General features: G+C 33.6%; 1 protein-coding gene across 8 annotated transcripts in view; it reads left to right on the top strand.

Annotated features, from left to right (window-relative positions):
- AHI1 (Abelson helper integration site 1) overlaps positions 1–22,200 on the top strand; it is a 98,834-nt gene that overhangs the window by 5,782 nt on the left and 70,852 nt on the right. For 7 of the 8 annotated variants that reach the window (XM_085301886.1, XM_085301888.1, XM_085301882.1 and 4 more), the window contains 13 exons: positions 3,399–4,006; positions 4,609–4,766; positions 5,706–5,910; positions 6,651–6,843; positions 8,254–8,349; positions 9,954–10,145; positions 11,275–11,427; positions 13,544–13,676; positions 14,635–14,758; positions 16,917–17,146; positions 18,542–18,645; positions 19,237–19,355; positions 21,723–21,853. In XM_085301886.1, coding sequence (XP_085158012.1) covers positions 3,399–4,006; positions 4,609–4,766; positions 5,706–5,910; positions 6,651–6,843; positions 8,254–8,349; positions 9,954–10,145; positions 11,275–11,427; positions 13,544–13,676; positions 14,635–14,758; positions 16,917–17,146; positions 18,542–18,645; positions 19,237–19,355; positions 21,723–21,853 — 2,446 coding nt within the window. The remainder of the gene's footprint in view (positions 1–3,398; positions 4,007–4,608; positions 4,767–5,705; positions 5,911–6,650; positions 6,844–8,253; positions 8,350–9,953; positions 10,146–11,274; positions 11,428–13,543; positions 13,677–14,634; positions 14,759–16,916; positions 17,147–18,541; positions 18,646–19,236; positions 19,356–21,722; positions 21,854–22,200) is intronic. The other variant, XM_085301889.1, reaches the window with a different exon arrangement.

Below are 22,200 nucleotides of genomic sequence, written 5' to 3'. Positions count from 1 at the left end.
TAATTTTGTGTGTCTTTTGGTATGCAACGTAATATCCAAAATATAGTGTAAAAAAAGTTTTTTTTTTTTTTTCATTTACTTTGCTAGCGTATATATGAGCACAAGTATAAATTCCTCCTTACTTAGGTTTATTTCTTTGGCAAAACATGAGTTTTTAAATCTATGTTTTGTAAGTATGATGTAAATTTCTTTCAGCACATAATTGTACGTTTGTACCTAGCTATATATCACTCAAACATCTGAAGATTACTTTGGTTTTTAAATTGACTTCCACTCCATTTCAGAAGAGACTTTGATGTAAAACACTAGTATTTCAGAGTTGACTAGAAACACTTAAAGTGCTGATGAACTGAATTAAAAGTTAATGATGCACATACATATTAAGAATATTAATATAACACTTCTCATTTGGAACATTTCATTAAAGTCTGGTAAAATTGTAAGACCTATGGTTGGTATTTTCTATGCTGATTCTTACATTCCAGTAGAAATTTCTGTAAAAACTTAAGTAAGCACCTATAATTTCTTTGTCAGAACTAAATGTGGAATGTGGAAGGAGATGATATTATCTGACTGATTCGGTTTCAGTTTTGTTCAGTTCATGTAATTTAGCTCCGCAATGTTTCATGTATCTTGAAAATATGTGAAGTCTATTGGTGATTGTTGTCATTGTGTCACACACTTGTCGTGAACAGCCTCCTAGTTCATCAAGAACAGGTCATGACTGACAGCATGTTTCTACTGGAAATGTTCCATCCTGCTTTTTTCCTTTTTCTTTACTAGAGCTAGTCTTCCTTAAAGTAACAAGATGTTCTCCATTCATGGTCCATCAGCTCTTGAAATCTGAGTTCTGTAACTGCAGATTGCTCTAATTCTAAACTACAGAAGCAAGAGTAAGGTGACTGCGCTCCTGTGCCCATTGCCAAGTCTGCATGGAGCAAAAGGAAATGGGCTGACTGCAATGGGAAATGCTGATAACAGTGGGGAAGGAGGACTGACTGTTAAGGATGAAGGGATTATAGTAGAGATGGGATTTCTTCTTCAAATACATCAGCAGCAAGAGGAGAACTTGGGAAAATGTGGGCCCGCTACTGAATGGGGCAGGGGCCCTGGTGACAAGGGATACAGAGAAGGCAGAATTACTGAATGCTTTCTTTGCTTCAGTCTTCACTGCTAAGGGCAGCCCTCAGGAGTCCCAGAGCCTGGATGGGAGGGAGAAAGTCTGGAGAAGGGAAGACTTTCCTTTGGTTGAGGAGGAAAGGATTAGAGACCTTCTGGGCAGGCTAGACATCCACAAATCCATGGGCCCAGATGGGATGCACCCACGGGTACTSAGGGAGCTGGCAGATGTTATTGCCAAGCCACTCTCCATCATCTTTGAAAGGTCCTGGAGAACTGGAGAGGTGCCTTCTCACTTCTTATCAATGGGGATTTTATCAATGTGTACAAGTACCTGAAGGGAGGGTGTCAAGGGGACGGGGACAAACTCTTTTCAGTTGTCCCATGCGACAGGGCAAGAGGCAGTGGGCAGAAATTGAAGCACAGGAAGTTCTGCCTGACCGTGAGGGGGAATTTCTTCCCTGTGAGAGTGACAGAGCACTGGACCAGGTTGCCCAGAGAGGCTGTGGAGTCTCCTTCTCTGGAGATCTTCAAGGCCCGTCTGGCTGCAGCCCTGTCTACCATGCTCTAGGTGACCCTGCTGAGCRGRGAGGTTGGACTAGATGATCTCCAGAGGTCCCTTCCAGCCTTACTGATTCTGTGAAACAGCAGATGTTACAATAAAAAATCTGGTTTGTCATTCAATAGCCAGGGTGAAGTGCATGTGAGGTCTCAAAGTACAGCTGAAATGAGATTCCGGTATTTGCTTTTGAAAAAGAGCAAGCAAAAACCAAGCAATGGGATGTAGTCATAAAGGGAGATTGTTAATATGCCTTGCAAAGCCAACAATACATTTATTTTTTCCCAGTTATACCTCCTATTACAAGTTATTAGAATGAGGTTAACTTCTACATAAGGCTTTAGATCGCAGCTTGGAGTTTTGAATCTGATGAGGGTACCAATAATAGAGTCAATCTACAGCCTTGAAAATTCTTGCAATTTTTCTTTGGGGAAACACAGATATTTTGTAGTTTTTTTTTTTTTTCAGACTAATTCTGTCCTTTAGCATCTGTCTTAGATGTTTGATACTCTACTAATCTTTGAGATTGTAGAAATTTCTCAGGTCTCTTTTAAAGCCCGTTTTTTTCCATGACCTGATGTTCTTTGAATAATTGTGGAGATTCAACAAGTGGAATTTGCAGCATGTTGCAATAGTGTTTATTTCATTATGAGGGTATTTTGTATTTTTTTTCTAAAAATAAATTTGCTGTAATTAAGTATAGGCTGCTTTTATTCATGCCAGGTATTTGTGGATGAGTGTGTTTGTTTATAGGTATAATAAATAATAGATGCCTGTAAATATTTTGAGCAGGACTTTGCAACAGCTAGCTTTCATTGAGGAAATAAGTCTTGCATATCAGAGTCATTTTAGAAACTCAAAAATGTCAAAGATTAGTTTTCAGTTTTTGATACTACATTCATAGATAATATTTTTTAAAAATTATCTAATATTTTAGAAAATATAAATATATTATCTAATATTTTACATTAATACTTTTGATATTACATTATCATTTTACTTGGACAAGGGGAAACAAACCTGTAAGAAGTGAGGAAAGTTTACAATGTGTTTTCTAAAAAAACACCAAAAATGGGTGGAAGGAATGTAAAGACAAATGGATTAACTGAAACTAATATTATTTATTTATTTATTTATTTATTTTTACTGGAGTAGCTTTAGATTGACTTTTTTTAGAGTCTATTTAGAGAATTAGACTCTTTATTAAGAGTAATTTTTTCATCTTTATAAATATTTTAGTAAATGGTTTAAATGAAATGAATTTTTTAATTTTAATTTGTTTTAGTAAGATTTTTAGTGTCAAATTTTGGCAAACAACTCTCAATAGAGCCTAAACAACTGAACCTGGAGTCTGCCTCTAACTTACATTTTAAATGGATGTAAATATTTATTTTGGTACCACATGTTATTTCCTTCTGTAGCGTAAAACATTGGCATATCTTTATGGAGTAGATTTGTCTTTGTATTGGATATACATATAAGTTATTTAAAACAGCATAGCAACAGTAAGGATAAAGTGCCCAAATACAAACTACTTTTTTCCAGTATGAAATTTCTGTTACTTTACAGCTGGTCACTTGTTAATTTTAAACAAGAAAATAAGTAATGTTTGATTTTATTTTGCTTTGTGTAATATTTAAAGAAACGACGTTAAAAGTACTGTGTTTGTCCTTATAATGTGATTTTTGGTGTCAAGTATGTTTTATATTCTTATTTATAGCTTGACACCTTTAGAAGTAATGTTGATCTAGCTAAAGAAAGTGGGAATGATGAATTAATTATAAACAACACACATAATGCTGAAAAGAAGAGTCCTCGATTTGCAAAAGATAATCTGAGAGAGAAAGCTTCAGCTGCAGAGAAAATAAACAATGATGTTAGTGGAGAGGAGAACAAGCAGCCAAAGTTTAACCACAAGAAGAAGAAATCACTCTTACAAGAACAATTTAATGAGGAGGAAAATTTATATGAAGTTAAATTGGAGAGTTTTGAAAGAAAGACTAATGATTTTCCGAAGAAGAAAGCAAAAAGTAAATCACAAACAGATGTACCTCATCAAGAACGTGACAGGAAGATTAGAAGTTCCTTGACTGAAGTGAGAAATGTTACTGAATTAGAGGAGGAAGAAGAGCTAATTCAAGCCTATCAGATGCATGTAGCTGAGGAGGAGGCAAATGCAATTAAAAAGAAAATAAGAATGAAACTTAAAGAACAGATGTCTGAATTTACTTCTACTGTTCAAAGCCATGAAGTTGTATTGAACAATGAAGTGGCCAAAAAGAAGAAAAAGAAGAAAGAAGTACCAATTTTATGTGAAGCTGAAACAAGGTACCATGATAAACTGTAATCAATGTATGTTTACATCTTTAGCAGAGTGCTTCATATTGTTTTAAGATAGGCAAAAGCTCTCTGATAAATTGTGCATATTTTCTAAGTGACAAACTAACTGGATGATTCTATTATGGAAAAAATATTAGTACCTAATACTGTTTCAGAATGCTGCCAAGATTTATGTTTAACTTACAGATTCTATTTAACTTAAAAAAAAAAAAAAAAAAAAAAGGTCCTCTTTTACTATTTGACGTTTATTTCCTGTGGAACCATCTCTTAACTAATTTAAAACAATTTTATGCATGTTTTACTGGTGATGAGTGATGGCCCTGATTCAGCAAAAAAAAAAAAAAAAAAAAAAACTGTTGGCCTAGCTTTATTCACATGACTGGTTCTACAATTATCTGAAAATTAACAGGAAACAAGAAGGTGAAAGAAGTGAAAAAAAGAGGGGAGGAGAGTTGCATTTTGAAGGTGCACCAATGATAGAAGAACTTGAAGAAAAGAGGAACTTTCAAATAGATTAATAATGGTAATGAGTAATTATGTTCTACTGCATATATGGATACAATTGCTAATAGTAATCTATTGCATTGCAGTGCAATGTCCCTCTCAGAGCTACAGCATTATCCAGCAAAAGATGATAATGAAAATCAGTCACTGGAAAGATTGTTTACATCAGAAGGACAGAGACTGGAGGAAGGCATGGAAAAACAGAAACCTAAAGCAAGGAAAGTTAAAGGGAAAACTAAAAAAGGTTTGCCATCAAAATGTTAGAACGGTCTGTTTCATTACCCAAGACTTTTTTACTCCCCCCGCCCCTATTTTTTGGTTCTAAGACACTTTTTAACATCGTAGTAACAGAGAAGCAACTGAGACTGCTGTTGTAGTTACTTGTATTTCCGTTACTTAATTGTATTTGTGTGCTTCCCAATTCTGAGGTTAATTTGTAAGGAAGTTGCATTTGATATACTTCTATAAAATTATGAGAATTCATTTACTGGAATTAGTTCTGAAATTGATAAATAGTTAAAAATTGGGTTTGAGCATAATATTAATATATTATGCTTAATATATATCAGCTTTACAGCATAGTACTTAGATGCATATCCTGATTTTCTTTGTATTATTTCAGCATTTTTCGTTGCTATGTATTATAAAAGGTATATGACCACTGTTTTAACCTGATGCTCAATTCAAACATAAGGAATACTTTTTTCTGCACCACGTCAAATTTTGGAGTTCATTTCCTGCAAATTGTATGGAAGACAAAAGAAGTAGGTTCAGAAAAAGAAGATTACACAAATTAATGAGGGACAGGTCTTTTGATAACAATTAGGATAGTGGTCACACTGTAATACCTGATTCAGAAAGTTCTTAAACCAGTGTTTGGTAGGTTAAGGGAAGATGCACTAGCTAAAGCATGAGTTCATGCATATCTTCTTTCTTACTTTTTCCTTAAGAAACTGCTTCAGGCTACTGTCTGTAGCTGGATGTTGAACTATATAGATTTTAATTCATCATGGCAGAGAAGAACCTATATCAGTCAAGAGAAAGCACTTAAGTTTTGCATAAAAAATAAGTTTGTTAGTAGAAATATATATGAATTAATATGTATTCACGTGTACATTTATCTATATATAAAATGCTGCAAATTTGCTACTCTGTTTACTTGCTCTATTTATTTTGCTCCTAGTTCTAGAAGAAAACACAGAAGTTGCTGCAGCAAATGTAGAGGAAATGAACAATTCAGAAATTTCAACTCAGTCTGATGATCTTGTGTTGGGAGTTTATATCCATCGAACTGATCGACTCAAAACTGATCTCCTCATATCTCATCCTATGGTTAAAATCCATGTTGTTGACCAGAGAACTGGCTTATATGTCAAGAAGAATCATAGGTGACTTTTTTTTAATGAACTGATTCTGTTGTCAATGATTCTTACAATTGATTGATCCCTAGAAAATGAAATATGAAAATAAAAATGGTGCTAAATTTTAAGCTTGCAAGGTCATTCATTAGGTCCTACATCTCTGAGCAAGCATATTTAAGAGAAAATTAGAGTGATATTCCTCTTTTCTTTTTGGCACTTTTAAATGCTCCACATTTAAATGCTCTCAAGGTCTACACTTTTACAGCACATTTCATTCTGTCTTCTTTCCAGAGAGAAAAATTCCCAAATTTCAAAATATTTAGAAGCCAAGATGAGACTAAGTAAGCAAAACTCCTGTGGCACAAATAATATTTACCTTTTTTTAATATATAAAAACACTTCTAAAAAGCTGAAATTAAGTTTAATTCTCCATATTTCTAATCACTTCATTTACTTGTTTCAATTGTCATTTTGTATAATTATCCTGCAAGCCAAATTTTACAGTTATATAGTAGACTCCATTAGGATCGTTGTGCACGAATTTCATTATAGTAACTTAATTGTTAGGATTTTGTACTTCAGCCTTTCCTATTTCTACGTATATAGTCAATTGCCTTAAATTTGGGGCAGCTTTCAAAATTTCTTTCTAAAATCAAATGAATGCATCTTGTATGTTTCTTTGTTTTCAGTAATTGGAATACTGTTTTGTTTGAGGTTTTTTTTTAAGGCACTATAACAAATGTAACTGTTTGGAAATTTTCAAACAGCAAGAGGAAAGTTTCGTCTTACTATGAACAAGAGCGAATAGAGCACATTCTTCCTATCATGACGCAACCATATGATTTCAGACAGTTTAGATCAACGCTTCCGGAGTGGGAGGAGCAAGTCATATTTAATGAGCGTTTTAGTTATTTTATTCAAAATACTGAAGAAAGTCCTAGGGTGATCCTGTTCTTTGAGGTGAGAATTAAATATTTTACATCAGATTTTTGCATGTTATAATTTTCTGTCTATGCCTTTTCAACAGTAAATATTTAACTGACTTAGTTTTCTTTTTCAGTTGTATTGAATTAATAACATAGCTTTAAGATGAAGCATTAAATGGAAATGCCAAAAATGGTATTGGTGGTAGTTAATACTAATAACCATTATTTAGAAGTTAAGAAATCCTGTTTTGATAATAGTAAAGAGGATGAACCACTCTTATTGACTCAATTGAGAAACTTCTTGGAAAAACTGCTATGATTGTTCCAAATCAGGAGTCATAGCATCACACAGAAAGGATCCAACTTACCCTTTTCACATTCTTGAAATACGAAAAGATGTCTAAGTATCAGCAGCTCAAAGATGCAGTTTGCTTGTAGCAACACCTTTACTCTTATACCAATGAGCAAGCTTTTGTATTGTTTTCCATTAACATTGTAGACCTCTGCTTTTTCTCTTCTGTTCTTTACACAGCAGTTATTACTGTTTGTGTTTATAGGAAAGATTGTAAGGTTTTCAACATACTTCTGAGCTTTGAGTATTTCAGTATTTATAAAGCGTATACAGGAGAGGTTCTGCAGTGTTAACATAAAAATGGAAACCTGGTACGATAAACATGTTTTCATTCTATGTTATTTATGTTTCAAATACATTGTAGATACAGTATTGCCAGATATTTATTTGTGTTCTGTGATATTCATAAATGAACACATTTATAGAATTAAGAAGTCCCTGGTTGCTTAACACAAAAGTAATTACAGTTCTGTGGAAGACTCTGTGGAAATAATGTTAATGTTGGAACTAAAAATATGACTTCACTGAAAGCTTGTTATTTGACTTTGGTTTGTTTTTTGAAATACAAATTTGAAAGTAGCATGTTTCCAAATTTTTTTTGTACCATATATACTTCCAGGAGTGGTTGGATATCAGAGTATTCCTGTTACAGACCAGAAAAATAAWAAAAAAAAAATCTTGGTCCTAACTGATGAAGTTAGGAAAGGAAAATTAACTGTTTTCTTCTTTTTGGCTAGGTTTAGCTGGTTTTGGCAAACTGTAAAGGATTTATGAAAATTACATATGAAATCAGTGAACGATGTCTCTCTTTTCTAGCAACTTTTTTAAAATGATAAAATAGGAAGCATGAATATTTTTTAAAGACTTGCTTATGATTTTTTTTTAAATAGGTTATAGCAGCCATCAGACAAATGCAAAAGGATCTGCTATTCCTAGTTCAGTCCTTTTGTTTAAGTAGTACTGTTTTTTGTAATTGCCTAGAATTGAAATCTGCTTAACTTAATCACATCTAGAATATTTTCAATGGTATTTTTTATTATCATGAAGTTATAGTCATTAGAAATATATTTATATTCCCACTAATGCTTGCAGATCCTTGATTTTCTAAGTATGAATGAAGTAAGAGCCAACTCTGAAGTACAAATTCAGGAATGTGGTTTCCGCAAAATCTGTTGGGCGTTTCTAAAGGTAATGTGAATATTCAAATAAAGAAACAAAAATTTGAAACGTTTTTATTAAATTATGTATAGAAGCTAACTCTATTAAATGGGAAAACTTTTTTGAATATTTCCAGCCACAGACATGAAAAGCAAATCCTTGTTTGCTTGGCTATTTATTCTTTGCATCTCCTTTCCTCTCTCTCTAAATTTTGTGGTACAGAAAACAAGTTTGACAGTAAAGAATATATGTTTTTCATGGAAGCATAAGGAGTGTAAGATTTTCTTTGTTCATTGAGTGTAGAACTTGGTAGAAAATTAGCAGATACACTGATGAATATAATCAGTTGAAATACTAAATGTCATGAAGTTTTTCTTTGTGTTCCTGAGACTGCCTCTGCAAATAAAAGAACAAATTTGCTGATATCTGTATCTCAGCTATTCTGTATTCTAGTGACATTTTTAGTTAGCAGTCTTTGAGAAGAATCCCTAGCCTAATTATAAAATGCCTGTCATTTCTAGTTTGAAATGTTTGAAATGATCCAGCAGTGAAGTACAGGCAATTTAGCCTGCACATCATGTACTTTTTCCTCTTTTAGGAGAAGCTTGGATGTGCCAGTTAATTGGCCTTGTAATATCTGACAAGATATTACATGCTTTAACTTGCCTGAGGGTTGTTTGTTTTCACCTGCCCCTGTGGATAGCAGATTTTGACAGCCAATTGACCAGTCCAAAGCAGGAGACACACCAGAGAGGCTAACTGACTGCAAGCTTTGGGGAAGAGGAGGGGCCTCCAGATCCTTAGACCAAGTCTCTTCTGTCTCAAGTCAAGATGAATCTGCAGGGGTCGGGGATTTGGAATCCCCTCTCCGAGTGTACAATTGATGGGAACCGTACATCTGGGCATTTGACACTGTCTACTACTAAACAGATGGATGAATTTCTAATTCATAAATACAAATAAAATAATGGGTTGCTGTTCATTATTATTGCATCAGTTTTTGCATCATCTTTTCACCTGTATCAGTCGAAGCAGAAACATTCAGATAAGCAGTAGTTGATGTTAATGTCAATAGGTATACACAGAAGCATAAGCAGTAATTTATATCTTCTAATAGTATAACTTTAATTTTTCAAATGTAACAGCAATTCAGTCTTCTAATTCTATTAGTATAATAGAACTGTATTTCCTCTGATGTTAGAAGACTGCTGCTTTGCTATATCTTCTGCCCTGAATCAAAACCTTACCAGTAGCCTTTGCTGCAGCATGTGGGGGAGGAGACAGATTTGAAAGGTGCTCTGTGCAATTGACGGTCCACTGAGATTTTGGTGATTCCAGGAAGTGTTTGTTAAAAAAAAAAAAAGAAAAAATATGGATGTTAACATTGAATCAATGGATAAAGTACATTTCAGAAATAGGCTATGTTCTGAGCTTTAATCTTAGTGGTTTATTGGTTTATTCATGAATGGATATTTAATGCATACCTACTTCATTAGCACTTTTAGGAATAGTAAATTTCCCCAACAGGAAGTGGATTTCAGAATTTAGACTGTAGTTGTTTGATTTTAATAATAATGACTTTTATTAATCTTTTATTAATACATTTTTTTTCTCTTTTTTAATCACCATTTCAGCTTGTAGGTGCAAACGGAATTCTAAACGTTGACGGAAAATTGCGTCTGCAATTGTATTACCCACCTTCAAGACCTCCAAGGACCAGGTCGCATTCAAATGTTGAGGTTTATGAGTGGTGGGCAAAATGTCCTAGAAATCGTTACCCATCAACTTTATATGTAACCATAAGAGGCATAAAACTGCCAGATCATGTAAGTTAAGTAAATGTAAATGAGATTCTTCAGTAGATGGTAGTAATTCTAGCCTTTATATGTATATGCATGTATATGAAAGTTGTTTTTATGTATATGATATAGGATAACTAGCTTTTTACAGATCCTGTCTRGTCTCCTGCCGCCTCTCCAGAAGGACATAGGTCTGTGTGGGCTGGTAGATGTGAAAATGGATGTCTCAAGATACATCAGAGCACCTTACATGGAAGCAGATGCCTATGTGTGGGCAACTGAATTAAGTTTCTAAATTGGTTTCTACTTGCGTAGTAGGCATCCAACCTCGCTTCTGAGTCAGTGGAACTTAGAGTAATCCACTCTACAGTGGACACATAGTGACTGTCAGCCTGAAAGAAAACAGTCAAAATGGTTAATTCTGCCYGATAACGATTCCAAAAAGACTTTTTGTGAAAGTGATCAGAACAGCTACCAGTGTTCAGTGGTCTCTGTGTCTGTCAGCCATGGTTCTGCTGTTACTTGACAGCATTCTGTTTCATATGTGTTAAAGCTTTCCTTAAGTCTTAGCTAAGGTTTAGTAAGCAAACTTACAGGAATTGGGAAAGCATATATGCTTCGCCTACAGTTAAAATCACAAATGTTGTCCATCCTCCTGTTCTTTTGTCTTGGCAACACTTGCAAGTAATTTGTTGAATACGCAGAGCTAGTGATGTCTTCTGATATCATGACTGCATTTCACTACCAAAATAGTATCTTTGATTTGAAGGTAGTAGTTTGATGTCACTGGAACCATTTGCATACCAAAATGTTTTTTATATAACACCTATACCAGGTGCTAGAGCATTACTAATTCTTACCAAGGAGGATAGTTACTGAAAATAGAAAAGTATTAATTATTTGAGAAAAGTTTTAATATGATCTGATTGATGCAAACTCATTTTACTTTCTGACTTGTAGATTATATTAAATGAAATATTTGCTACATAGTTTTCATAAGTAAAGTTTTTTCTAATCTATTTATTTTTTAACTGAGAAGGAAAAAAAAAGGAGATGCATTGCGTTTCATGTTAAAAGCACTTTTAAATCTTTTCAAATGTCACAGTGTTCATTTTGAAAATAYTTTTCCCTGATATTTCGTCTTGTTTACCTGAAGGTTGATCCTTCTTTCCGTTCTATGATGGCTGTTCAGCAGGAACAAGGTAGTGCAACATTCTGTGAGCTACAGAGTGAGGGATCTAAAAAAACAGGTGAACCTCTTCCAGAGGAGAAGAAAGAGCAATTTAAATGGACAAGATTGCCTGGCCAGGTGAAATATTTTGATTTTGCCCTTCCCCTGCCCCCCCCCCAAATAATATAAAGATCTACTGTCTGTTTATAAATTTATATTTAGGATGTAAATGTTATGAGGCAAGTGGTTCATTAAAATAAAGTTTTTTAAAAATCAACAAAATATAAAACATAAGAAAAACCTCAGAAATAGGTAGCAGAGGCTTAGCTGCTTATGCAAACAAGTGTGGTTGATTTAACTATTTTTACCCAGAGCAGTCCCGTACTTTTTCTTCAGAATCCTCTAGGGATTTGAAAGAGTAGGGCTATTCAGATAGTGGCATTAAGACATAAAAGCGATTCTGAGAGCTCACCTTCATTCACATGTTTTCTTGGTTATTTAGTTAGATTTTTTTTTTGATTCCCTCACTAATAAAGGTATTTTAACAGTATAATAGAATTCTGAAGGAAATGTATTGATGAACTTTATTATGAAAGTTGTGCTGGCTTCATGCCAACTCCCAAATCACTGTTGCTAACGGAAATTAGCAATCATGAAACTGRAATCTTTTTGCAACTCCATGAAGTATGTCTATATGATGATTTTACCATATTCTGTTGAATGATATTAGCATGAGTTCATATGTCAGTAACGATTCAAATGATAAACCTATTGCACAAGGCACGTTTGCTTACAAGAGAATGTTGATTTTTATTTTGTTTCCAAACCATAGTCCTTGTATAGATCATTGCAAAAAGAATATTTAAGTGTATGTGGACATCATGTTATTTCCCAGGAATGTTTGATAGTAACAAAACCGTGAGGAACAAGTCTGTCTTACAATGGAAATTTTCATATTAAAATTGATGAAGTATTTAAAGCACATATTTATGTTACTGTTAATTATTTTTCAGAAAGCTACTCAGGATGACATTTTGCCTTTTTACTAATAAGTGTGTTTTCCAAACCAATTGAAATAAGATTCTAAGAATATTGACTTGCCATCATAAAAATAAAATTTGGTAGATCATTTATTCTTAGACTAGTCCATACGCTAAAGAACTAGGTAGCAATGATAATGTATTTTGTTGTGTGCTGTCATGTGAAAAAGTTTCAGTAAATATTGACATGATGTTGTATATGTCTTTCTTTCAAAGAGCATTTTGTTTAAAAATGAATAATCACTCAAAATTATTTCCTTTATATACATTACAAAAACTGCTTTATGTTGACCTGAAAGTTAAGTTATTGTTTAAAGAATCACTCCATATTGAACCTCTGCTGTCTCTGTAGATATACAGGTAGATGGATGACATGTTACTTTCCTAGGGTTCTCTATAGAATTATGAATTTATTTTATATATAAATTACATTTACAGATAAATTCAATTTTATATATGAATTATAGCTACATGGCTTTTAAGGGAAAGGATTTTTGTTCTAAGCTGAAATTGATTCAATGTTGTAATATTTTATTTTAGAGGTTAAAAAACATTATATAGATTCCAACAAGATGTATTTACGTAGATCTACTTGTATTTTTTGAAGGCTTACTAATCTGTTCATAGTCTATTTTTATTCTTAAAAGTATATAGAGTTTAGGTTAAATAATAAAGTAACTGCATTGGATATCTTAATTTCCCTTTAAGCTTTGAATTTATTTCTTTAGAAAAAGCCTTTGGAAATGTTTCATCTCCAATTATTTGGAAAAAAAAAAGAGGAACTGAAATTTAGATGAATAATGCCAAAGGTGATTTGGTAAACCAAAGTTTTATTTGCATATAGTTAGTTTCCTGAGTTACACTGCAAAAAGTAGTTTGAAAAGTTGAGCTTAGACTCCTTAAGCAACTTAGATTTATGATCTAACTCTACAATCTCTTAAGGAAATCAGTTTGATTTTAGATTTTTTTAGATTTTTAGAAATTGTTACTTGTCAGAAATAAAATCCAGTGGAATAGGAATTAATATACAAACTAAATGGGGCTTAATTTATACAATAAACTGTCTATTGACAAGGTTGAATTTTTGTTTTAAATTTGCTTAAGATATCAGTAGCTCTTTAAAACCTAGCATGACAGGAGCTGTGAATGTATTTTAAGCATTGGATAATTAATATTCATAACTCTGAAGTCTTAATTCTTACCTGAGAAACTAGGTTTGTCGGATACCGAACAAGCATCTATTTTCACTGCGAGGGGGAGATATGGGCTGTTTCTGTATTCGTTTCTCTCATGATGGGAAAACATTGGCAGCAGCATGTGCAGGAAGGAATGGCTATCCCATTATTTGTAAGTTAAAAATGCATTCTCCCTCGCTCTGCCCCCAATAATTCATATAGGTTGGAATTAAAGGAAAAATTAGTATTTAAAAAAATTCTTTTAGAAGTTTTATTTTATAATTGCGTTTAGTAAATTGTTGAATGAACGGTTGTGCGTGAACAGTTGGCTTTTTGTGCACGGTAATGTACATGCGATTTAAGGGCACAAAATAATACCACTTCTGCACAGAATTCTAATGGAAATAGAAGATCAGTTTGCACACAGAAAACACATTTGCTGATAATAAGGTTTTAAGAGACATAATTTTTCAGTAACACACCCTTCTCTCTGAGTTTTATGAAAGTTTTATTTATTTTTTTTTATGAAAGTCAGATATCTGGGCATATTGACATCTCCAGAGATACTATTGGAGACTATTGTTTTCCATATTCTAGTAAGGTTCAGTTGGAACTGCAGATATTCCATATTATTTAAACTGGGGACTGCTTTTCACAGATGCATCAACTATATAGTACTGAGACTTAGTGTTAAAGTTCTGAGATTATAGTATAGAGAACAATATTTAGTTGCACACAGAATAAATGTCTAAATGCAAAGTACAGTAAATATATATTATTTTACTACACAGCAACAGCAAATGATATTTACATTAATATTTTTCTAAGACTATTCAGGCAGCAGTCAAAAAAAAATTGTAATTTGTCTCTAATTTAAAACAGGTGGGAGCAGTTTGAGGGATAGAGTGTTAGTGACAACCTCAAACCGCTAGATGGAAGTATACGCTTCTTGTCTGTGCATGTCTACCAAGTACTCGTTTCTGAAAAGGAGACGTTGAAGGAAAGTGGTTCACTTAGGCTAGCGGAAGCTTAGCTAATACTGAACTAAACTTTGCATTAGTGTAGCTTTTGCATATAACTGCTGGTAAATACTTATAAATTCTTTATTTTTCTATTTAAATTTTCACTAGTGTATGAAATTCCTTCCGGACAGCACCTGAGAGAATTTTATGGTCATCTTAACATAGTGTATGATCTTTGTTGGTCAAAAGATAATCAGTACCTTCTTACTGCATCTTCTGATGGCACTGTCAGGTCAGTATGACTGAAATGTTCAGGCAAATAGTGTCATAAGTACAAAAAAAAAGTGCACTCTATGGCATGTTACTACAAGTAACTATTACTACTGTGCTGTGAGGTTTTAATTAGAGATTATTGCAGTGTGACTTTCATAAAAATTGTGATGGATTTACAGTCACTTGTGCTGTATTTACTACATTAACCTTTAGTGTATGTATGTTTGAGAGTGAAGCTTTTCCAATAACTGTAGGGTCTAATTCTATAGCATATAGCAGCAAAATAAATTGCTTTGTATTTCAAGAAATTAGTGGGACATATTGTTGAACAAATTATCATATTATGAATGCAATATTAAGTTTACACATTTGAACATGAAGAAGAATGTTTTAAATCTAAGATTCATATAATGTGCTTACATAGGCCACATGGCATATACATGTATATAGTTTATTGGATTTCTGGATACACAGCTAAACAATTCAAATTACTTCAATGTGATGGTATTATTTTTGAGACTGAATGTTTGTCCATTTTTCTCTATAATTAAAAAGTGTATTCTAATGTTAATGTTGAAATTCTAATTCGTTTGCAATTTAGAAGAAAACCCCTCAAAACTAGAAAATGCATGAAAAATGTGGTTATGACACTGCACAATTTTATTAAGAGCAACTTCATAGGTTTTTGTACAGGTTTGTTTTTTGGGTTTTTTCTCTTCAGATTCCTATCTTGTTTCTGTTATGCAACTTAGTAATGCTACAGGCAATTGCGTAATTAAAATGCCAGAAGAATCGTTAAATGATACATTGTATGTGTGGAACTATCTTAATGTTTTTTCCCACTGATTACATCTTGTATGTAGTAAAAAGAATATTCTGAGTCTTCATCCCATGTATTTTGCTTTAGATGTAGATTAAATAAGAATTTTTGATATTGAAATAAATATAAATTGCAGTCAGTCATGTATCTTTAAGATCTGAATGCTCCTCAGCTCTTTTTACAATTTGTGGCAGCAAGATGCAACTCTAGCGGTCTGCCTCCCTTTCAGTATACTATGCATCGTCATGATACGAGTTTTTAGTTCCTGTATTTCTTGTCCGTTGTCTTAAGCGCTTTAAAAAAAGTCTAAGTTTAGACAAGGTATTTCTTTTCCTTGTCATATTGGGGTCATTTTTGCTTTGGGAACATGATGTAATTGGAGGAGTAGAACTGAAGGCACCCTACTGTTATAAAGCCCTGCCGGTTTATTTCTTGTATCATCTATGAGATGGAATTTTAAGACAACTTGAAGAGAAGGGAAATTTGAGAGCTTATGTGAGTCCTTCGTATGAGCATGGATGTACACGGACAGTGTTACCTTTGAGCCTTTCTGATCCAAACTTGTCCTACATTATTTCTGGGTACCATTTAAGTGTATATGATAACGTCCAGTTTTTTTCCATCAAGACTCCCTTAATATAAAGTTAATTGACACTTGAAGCAATAATAAACTTTTCTGCAGTCAGAGCAAAACCACTCTAAAAGGTAGGTAGACTATCTATGACCTTTGTACATTAAGTTGCAGTTTAATCGCAGTTTCCTTAGAGGTTGTGTTTACAGTAATTTTGTAATGAACACTTTTTTTTTTTTAAGACACCTCAGGGTAAACTTAAAATTCTTCAGTTTTCACCAAAGAATGTTTCACCAAAGAAACAAAACTTGAAAGAACAGCAGTCAGTTACCTTCCGTATTGTAACTGCATGTTCTCTGAAATGTGCTGACCACACAGATTTCATGAGCTGGGTACCATTTCATTCTTTATGAACTCTTCTGGGGGAAGATTCCATAATAAAATGGATAGGTGCAAAATACTTCCGAAGAAAAATCTAATCTTATAGTTAAGGGTGGTGAAGGATAGGAAATAGATAAAACAGATTCAGAACTGAAGAAATCATCCTTGAGATCACAATCAGCGTCTGGTAGGTAACTGGAAGACAGAGTCATAGGCAATATCCTAATTCTTATTACAAAATACTGTATTAAAGGATTAAGTATAGATAGAAAAAATGCTAGGATTTGGTAGGTGCTATTTAGCGATTGCCTCTAACCTCATTAGCACAGAATATGGCATCAGTTATATGTAGCTGTATATGTGATTGCTTTATACAGTAGCTATCCTAATTTCCTTTCCTTTTAGAATGTGGAGAATTGAAACCCAAGCTACATCTGCTGTGAGAGTTTTCCCTCATCCTTCATTTGTTTATACTGCGAAGTACCACCCAACTGAAAACTCTTTGGTTGTGACAGGATGTTACGACTCTGTGATTAGAATTTGGAATGCAAAAGTGAAAGACATCCATGGGCAACTGCTACAGGAGCTTGATGGTCACAAAAATTTCATCAACACACTCTGTTTTGATGCAGAAGGTATTTTCTCAGTATTACTTCTTTATTGCTTTTTTATCATTTCACTTGAAGACCAACTTGAGCAGTACTAGTTTGCTTTATTTCTTAGAGGCAGTATGAAATACTATAATGGAATGGAATAGTGTGTCTGTGTTTGCAATGAATGTTTTAGTGTGCTGTCTTATTTGGGACCACTTTGAGCAAACACAAAAGGACTTGTAATCTCTGACATAAATTAAGAATAATCTGGAATAGAAGGGACAAGCAAACAAATGTATAGTTATCAAGCAGTGATGTCTGGGCAAGTTTTGACAGTAGTTTAGTTTTCATTGTCCCTATAACTATTATTAGCAGCTAATGTTTTGAATATGTTACAGCAAAAATAAGCAGAAAATAAAGATACCGTTTAGAGGACAAAAATGCATCAGGATACAGGTGGAAAGCCTAATAGTTAGTGTAGAGAAATAAGTTGGAAAAAAGGCAGATTTGGATAAAATAAGTGGCAGAATTATGCAGTAATCCAGTTTCTAGAGAATTTTCTCAGCAATTCAGAACAGGAGAGATGATCAGAACAGTAGGCAAAGGCAGTTCGTCCATACTGTCATTCAAATTTATCAGCTCAATACAATGACAAATGAGGTAGCAGTAATTAGACTGTGAGAATTTTCATACTAGACTAAAGAAGTAGTAAGGTGATGAACCTTTCAGTGTTGACAGGATGAGGAAAACAGAGAAGAGGACAGAGATTAGTCCAAACATTGTGAAGAATGTTAACTAGTAGATTAACAGCTGAAAGCAGGTGTTGGAGGTGTACAGAAGTGTGTAACAGGAAGAATTGTGAAGAGTTGAAGATAGGCACATGAATAAAATACTTTAAAGTACTTAATTTTTTTCTGATATTAGTAACATTAGTAGTTGAGTGGTTCGCTCTGCAGATATTCATGGGAGAAGGTAGTAGGAAGAGGAATCAGTGCCACTTTTTATAAAGGATAAGTATTTCTGTATAATCTAAGAACATCTTTTGGAAAAGAGTATTTGTTTTTGTTCAAGATGCTCTCAGAGAGTGTATTCAATGTATATATACACACTAGAATATCATGTAAAGCTCACTGAGGTAAACATTCTTTTTTTTCATGATTCCTAGAAGATGATGAAAAGTGAAGAAATTTAATAAAATATTCAGCATCCAGTATCTGACTTATTACCAGCTAAATCCGTATTTACAGTATCAACTTCTGTCATGCAGTTTGAGCAAAATGTATTTGCACTGAATATGTCATAGGAAAAGAGAGGAAAGAATGGATGTTTGCCTATTGACAGAGTAGTAGAAGACGTTTTTTCTTGTTCATGCATCCTTTTCTTTACTTGTTCTTTTGTTTGGCATTCTTTTGGTTATATGAAGTTGTTATTTTACAGGGCTCCACATGTTCTCAGGAGATAGTTCAGGACTGATTATAGTTTGGGATACATTTGTCAAAGGAAATTCTCAACATCTGTTCCAACACTGGAGCATTAATAAGGTATACAGATTTCTTGAATTAGCATTGTAATTTTTATATGTATATTGTTTCAAATCTAGTCACTTGATTTAAGTTCAGTTATTTTTATATGTTAATTTTTGTTTAACTAGAAAGTTTTATTTTCTTTAAATAACTTATTAATGGTACAAGATAGTTAGTAGATTGTGCTATGCTCACTGAGTTAGAATTTCTGAATTGTCTTGCAATTTTAATTTTTCTGTATACAAAACATAAAAATGCTTGAGATTTAATAACATATTAGCAGATGATAATGTGTTAGGTTTATTCTCTAATGTTGAATCACCTTTTCTGTCATGAAGCATGTTTCAGAAGTTTGTAGTCATAATACAATCTGCCTTGTGGTTATGAAAAGTTGATTGCTTAAGATATAGTGCCTGAATCTAGGAAAAAAAAATGTGTTTCTTAATCAAATAGTGAAGGAGGAAAAAAGTAATGCAAGACTAAAATAAATTAAAGAATACAAAAATTAGTTTTAAAAACAAAAGTTACACTTTTTACTGTATTTTCTAGTTTTTCAAAATTACTGATACCTTATAACAGAATCTATTCTTCTATTGTTTCTTTCTGTAGGAAATAAAAGAAAATGATATTAAAGGAACTCCAATAAATCATTTGGAGGTACACCCAAATGGAAGACGTTTATTAATCCACGCCAAAGACAGTACCCTGAGAATTATGGATCTCAGAATGTAAGTAGATTTTCGTAGTAGTGCATACTTCCTTCTGTTTTAAAATTTACTTAGCAGGGAAATAAGGTGCCATAAAATTATTAAATACATGTAGAGAAGAAAGATGTCCTAATAATTAAGGATAACAATATCAGGGTTAGGAAATGATTTCAAAACCCTGTCCTATTACAAACCTTTTGTGTGATGTTGGGTAAGTCATTTCGGATAGATAGAATATCCAAAAATGACTAGATGACTTGGGATTTAAGAGAGCATGAAAATGAACGCCTTAGCCTTCTAAAAATTAAATTCACTTATTTAAATGTAATCTGGGCCTGAAATAGCTTTGAAATTATAACGTTTATTTATTCATGCCTTAGTTCCTCATTAATTAGGCTGAAAGGGTATTGCTATGATAAAATGGAATGAAGATTGTCATCATAGATATTAAATAGTACAATGATGTACCTGTTATGCTATATTGATTAGACGGTGGGATATTTTAACCTAATTTTTGATGATTTTCTCATTTCTGGTAGTGTTTTGAACATACTGCTTTAAGCTATTAAAAAAAACAAAAAACAAAAACAACAAAAAACAAAAACATGAGGATCACAAAATCACTGAGTTATTGAGGTTAGAAGGGACCCCCAGAGATAGTCCAACACTTCTGCTCCAAGTGGAGTCACATAGAACAGGTTACTCAGATTGTTGTCCAGTTGAGTTTTGAGTATCTCCAAGGATAGAGAGTCCACATGTTGTGCAGTTTAACAATTATTTTATGCCAGCCCATCAGTAGGACTCGCAATCTCCTTTTCCCCTCATCTCTCACACATTTGGCCTTATATTCCTAACTTTTCCACTTTATCAGCTCTAGAGATCTTGCAGTGCAGGGTTAAGTCAGATTCATGAACAGATTCATGAACTGATCCGACAAAAAATCAGCCTGAAAAGCCAAACGATTAGTCTTCAGTTGAAACAATTATCTGATCCAACTCGTCAGATAGCTGCCAAAACACAGGAGAGGAAACAAGGGAGAGCCTGGGAAAGTAAGGGTGGAGAGGACAAGCAGAAGGACTGCTGCTTTGACCGCAGCCCACAGTTACATTGGCTTAAGTCTATCAACAAACCATGGGGTCAGATGCCCAGCGATGATAATTTTACGCATCAGCATTAACTGCTCTTTCCCTGCATGAGAAAAGAGGGGGTRGAGGTCACAGATCAGCATAATTTTCTTTGAGTGGCAGCTAGTTGATCTTAATTGTCCTGTTTCAACTTCCTTTTTTGATCTTTTTGGATAATGCCGCCATCCTGTCACTCAGGTATGTGATCAGGGATTTGTTTTTGATTCAGACTTCTTAGGTTTTCATATGCAAGTTAGGTTTACATCTTGTGGAGTTGTTCTACATGACATCTCAAAGATACTATGTTCCTTACTCATTCAGCCAACTAAAACTCTTATTCAGGCTAATATAGTCTTTCAATGTGATCATTAAAGCATCTCTTTCTCTGGCTTGGGAAGTAATGTGCTTCCCCCATTATTTCTGCAGTATCAGTCACATTTTTAAAAATGTATTTTCTTCTTCCTTTGAGGGCTCTCATGGCCTATCTCTTTTTCTCCTTGCCTCTAATCCTATGTGATAGTAGTACTCCTGTATTATTCTCCATTTTGATTGTGAACTTTCATATTTTTTTCCAAATTGCACCTCATACTTGACACAACCTCTTATAAGCTATTTTGTTTACACTTTTTTTGTAAATCCTGTTGCAAATTCTCTGTTACATAATGCCTGCAAAATGTTGAATAGCAGTTAGGTCATACTATGCTAACCAGTAATATCTCACTGAAGATAGGGACAGCAAAATGATATTAACAGTAGTAATACTAATAGTAATTAATATTGCTGGCTGAAGTGTGTTGATTTTATTACTGTTTTTGTAGTCAAGGAGACATTTTGTAGTCAAGGAACAGAGTTAAGGGGTTCTTCTGAATAAATTTAAGCACTRCTAAGATGTAATCAAGCTCAGGAAGCATAATGAACTCTTTTGGCAGAGCTTGGAATAGTAGTGCCAATTTGCCTGATTCTCCAAAGCCAAGAATCAAGGAGGTGCATATAACTATAAYTATATCTGTTCTCTATATCTGAATATTTCTTTAGCCAAAGGCAATTATATATACTTTGATCTATAATTTCAGGCATGTGATGAAAGCCAGGGAAAAAGAAGGGTGAACAACTGCACTCTGCAAAAAGTAACGCTTGCATATCTATTTTGAATGCAAGGTGTTCTGATTTTTCTGATGTGCAGAGCATAAGATTGACAGATAAAATATTTGATTATTTATTATGAAAGTATTTGCCACACTTGAAAATTATTCTTTATCTTTAGCTTGGCTACAAAGAAATATATAGGTGCTACAAATTACAGAGAAAAGATTCACAGCACCTTAACGCCATGTGGTACATTCCTCTTTTCGGGAAGTGAAGATGGAAAGGCATATGTTTGGAATCCAGAAACAGGTAACTAATTATTTTATGATATTAAATGAGGTTGTCAAGGCTGAAGAGATGGGATTTGGTAAACTTTCCTGAAACACACTTAGTATGGCATAAAATTTCAGTAAAATATTCTGAAATCCTTAAACCTTTACTCCAGCTTTTAAATAACTATTGTTAATCCTCTCCTCTAAGATCTAATTGATGTAATTCTCTAGAGGAGATAAATAAGAAGATAGAAGTAGCACCTGTTATATCCAGCAGGAATGGAGCACCTTAGGCTCAGCTCCTTGTGTATTGCAGGTTTTTTATGTCTGGATGATGGTCTTAAAAACAGAATGCACAAAAATGTTCAAATCAGAACAGTCTTT

The sequence above is a fragment of the Rhea americana genome, unplaced genomic scaffold (genome assembly GCF_003343005.1).
Source record: "Rhea americana isolate MKP2758 unplaced genomic scaffold, rheAme1 scaffold_180, whole genome shotgun sequence".
Taxonomy (NCBI): Eukaryota; Metazoa; Chordata; class Aves; order Rheiformes; family Rheidae; genus Rhea; species Rhea americana.
Note: the sequence above shows the minus strand (reverse complement) of the source record. Positions and strands in the feature narration are given on the sequence as shown.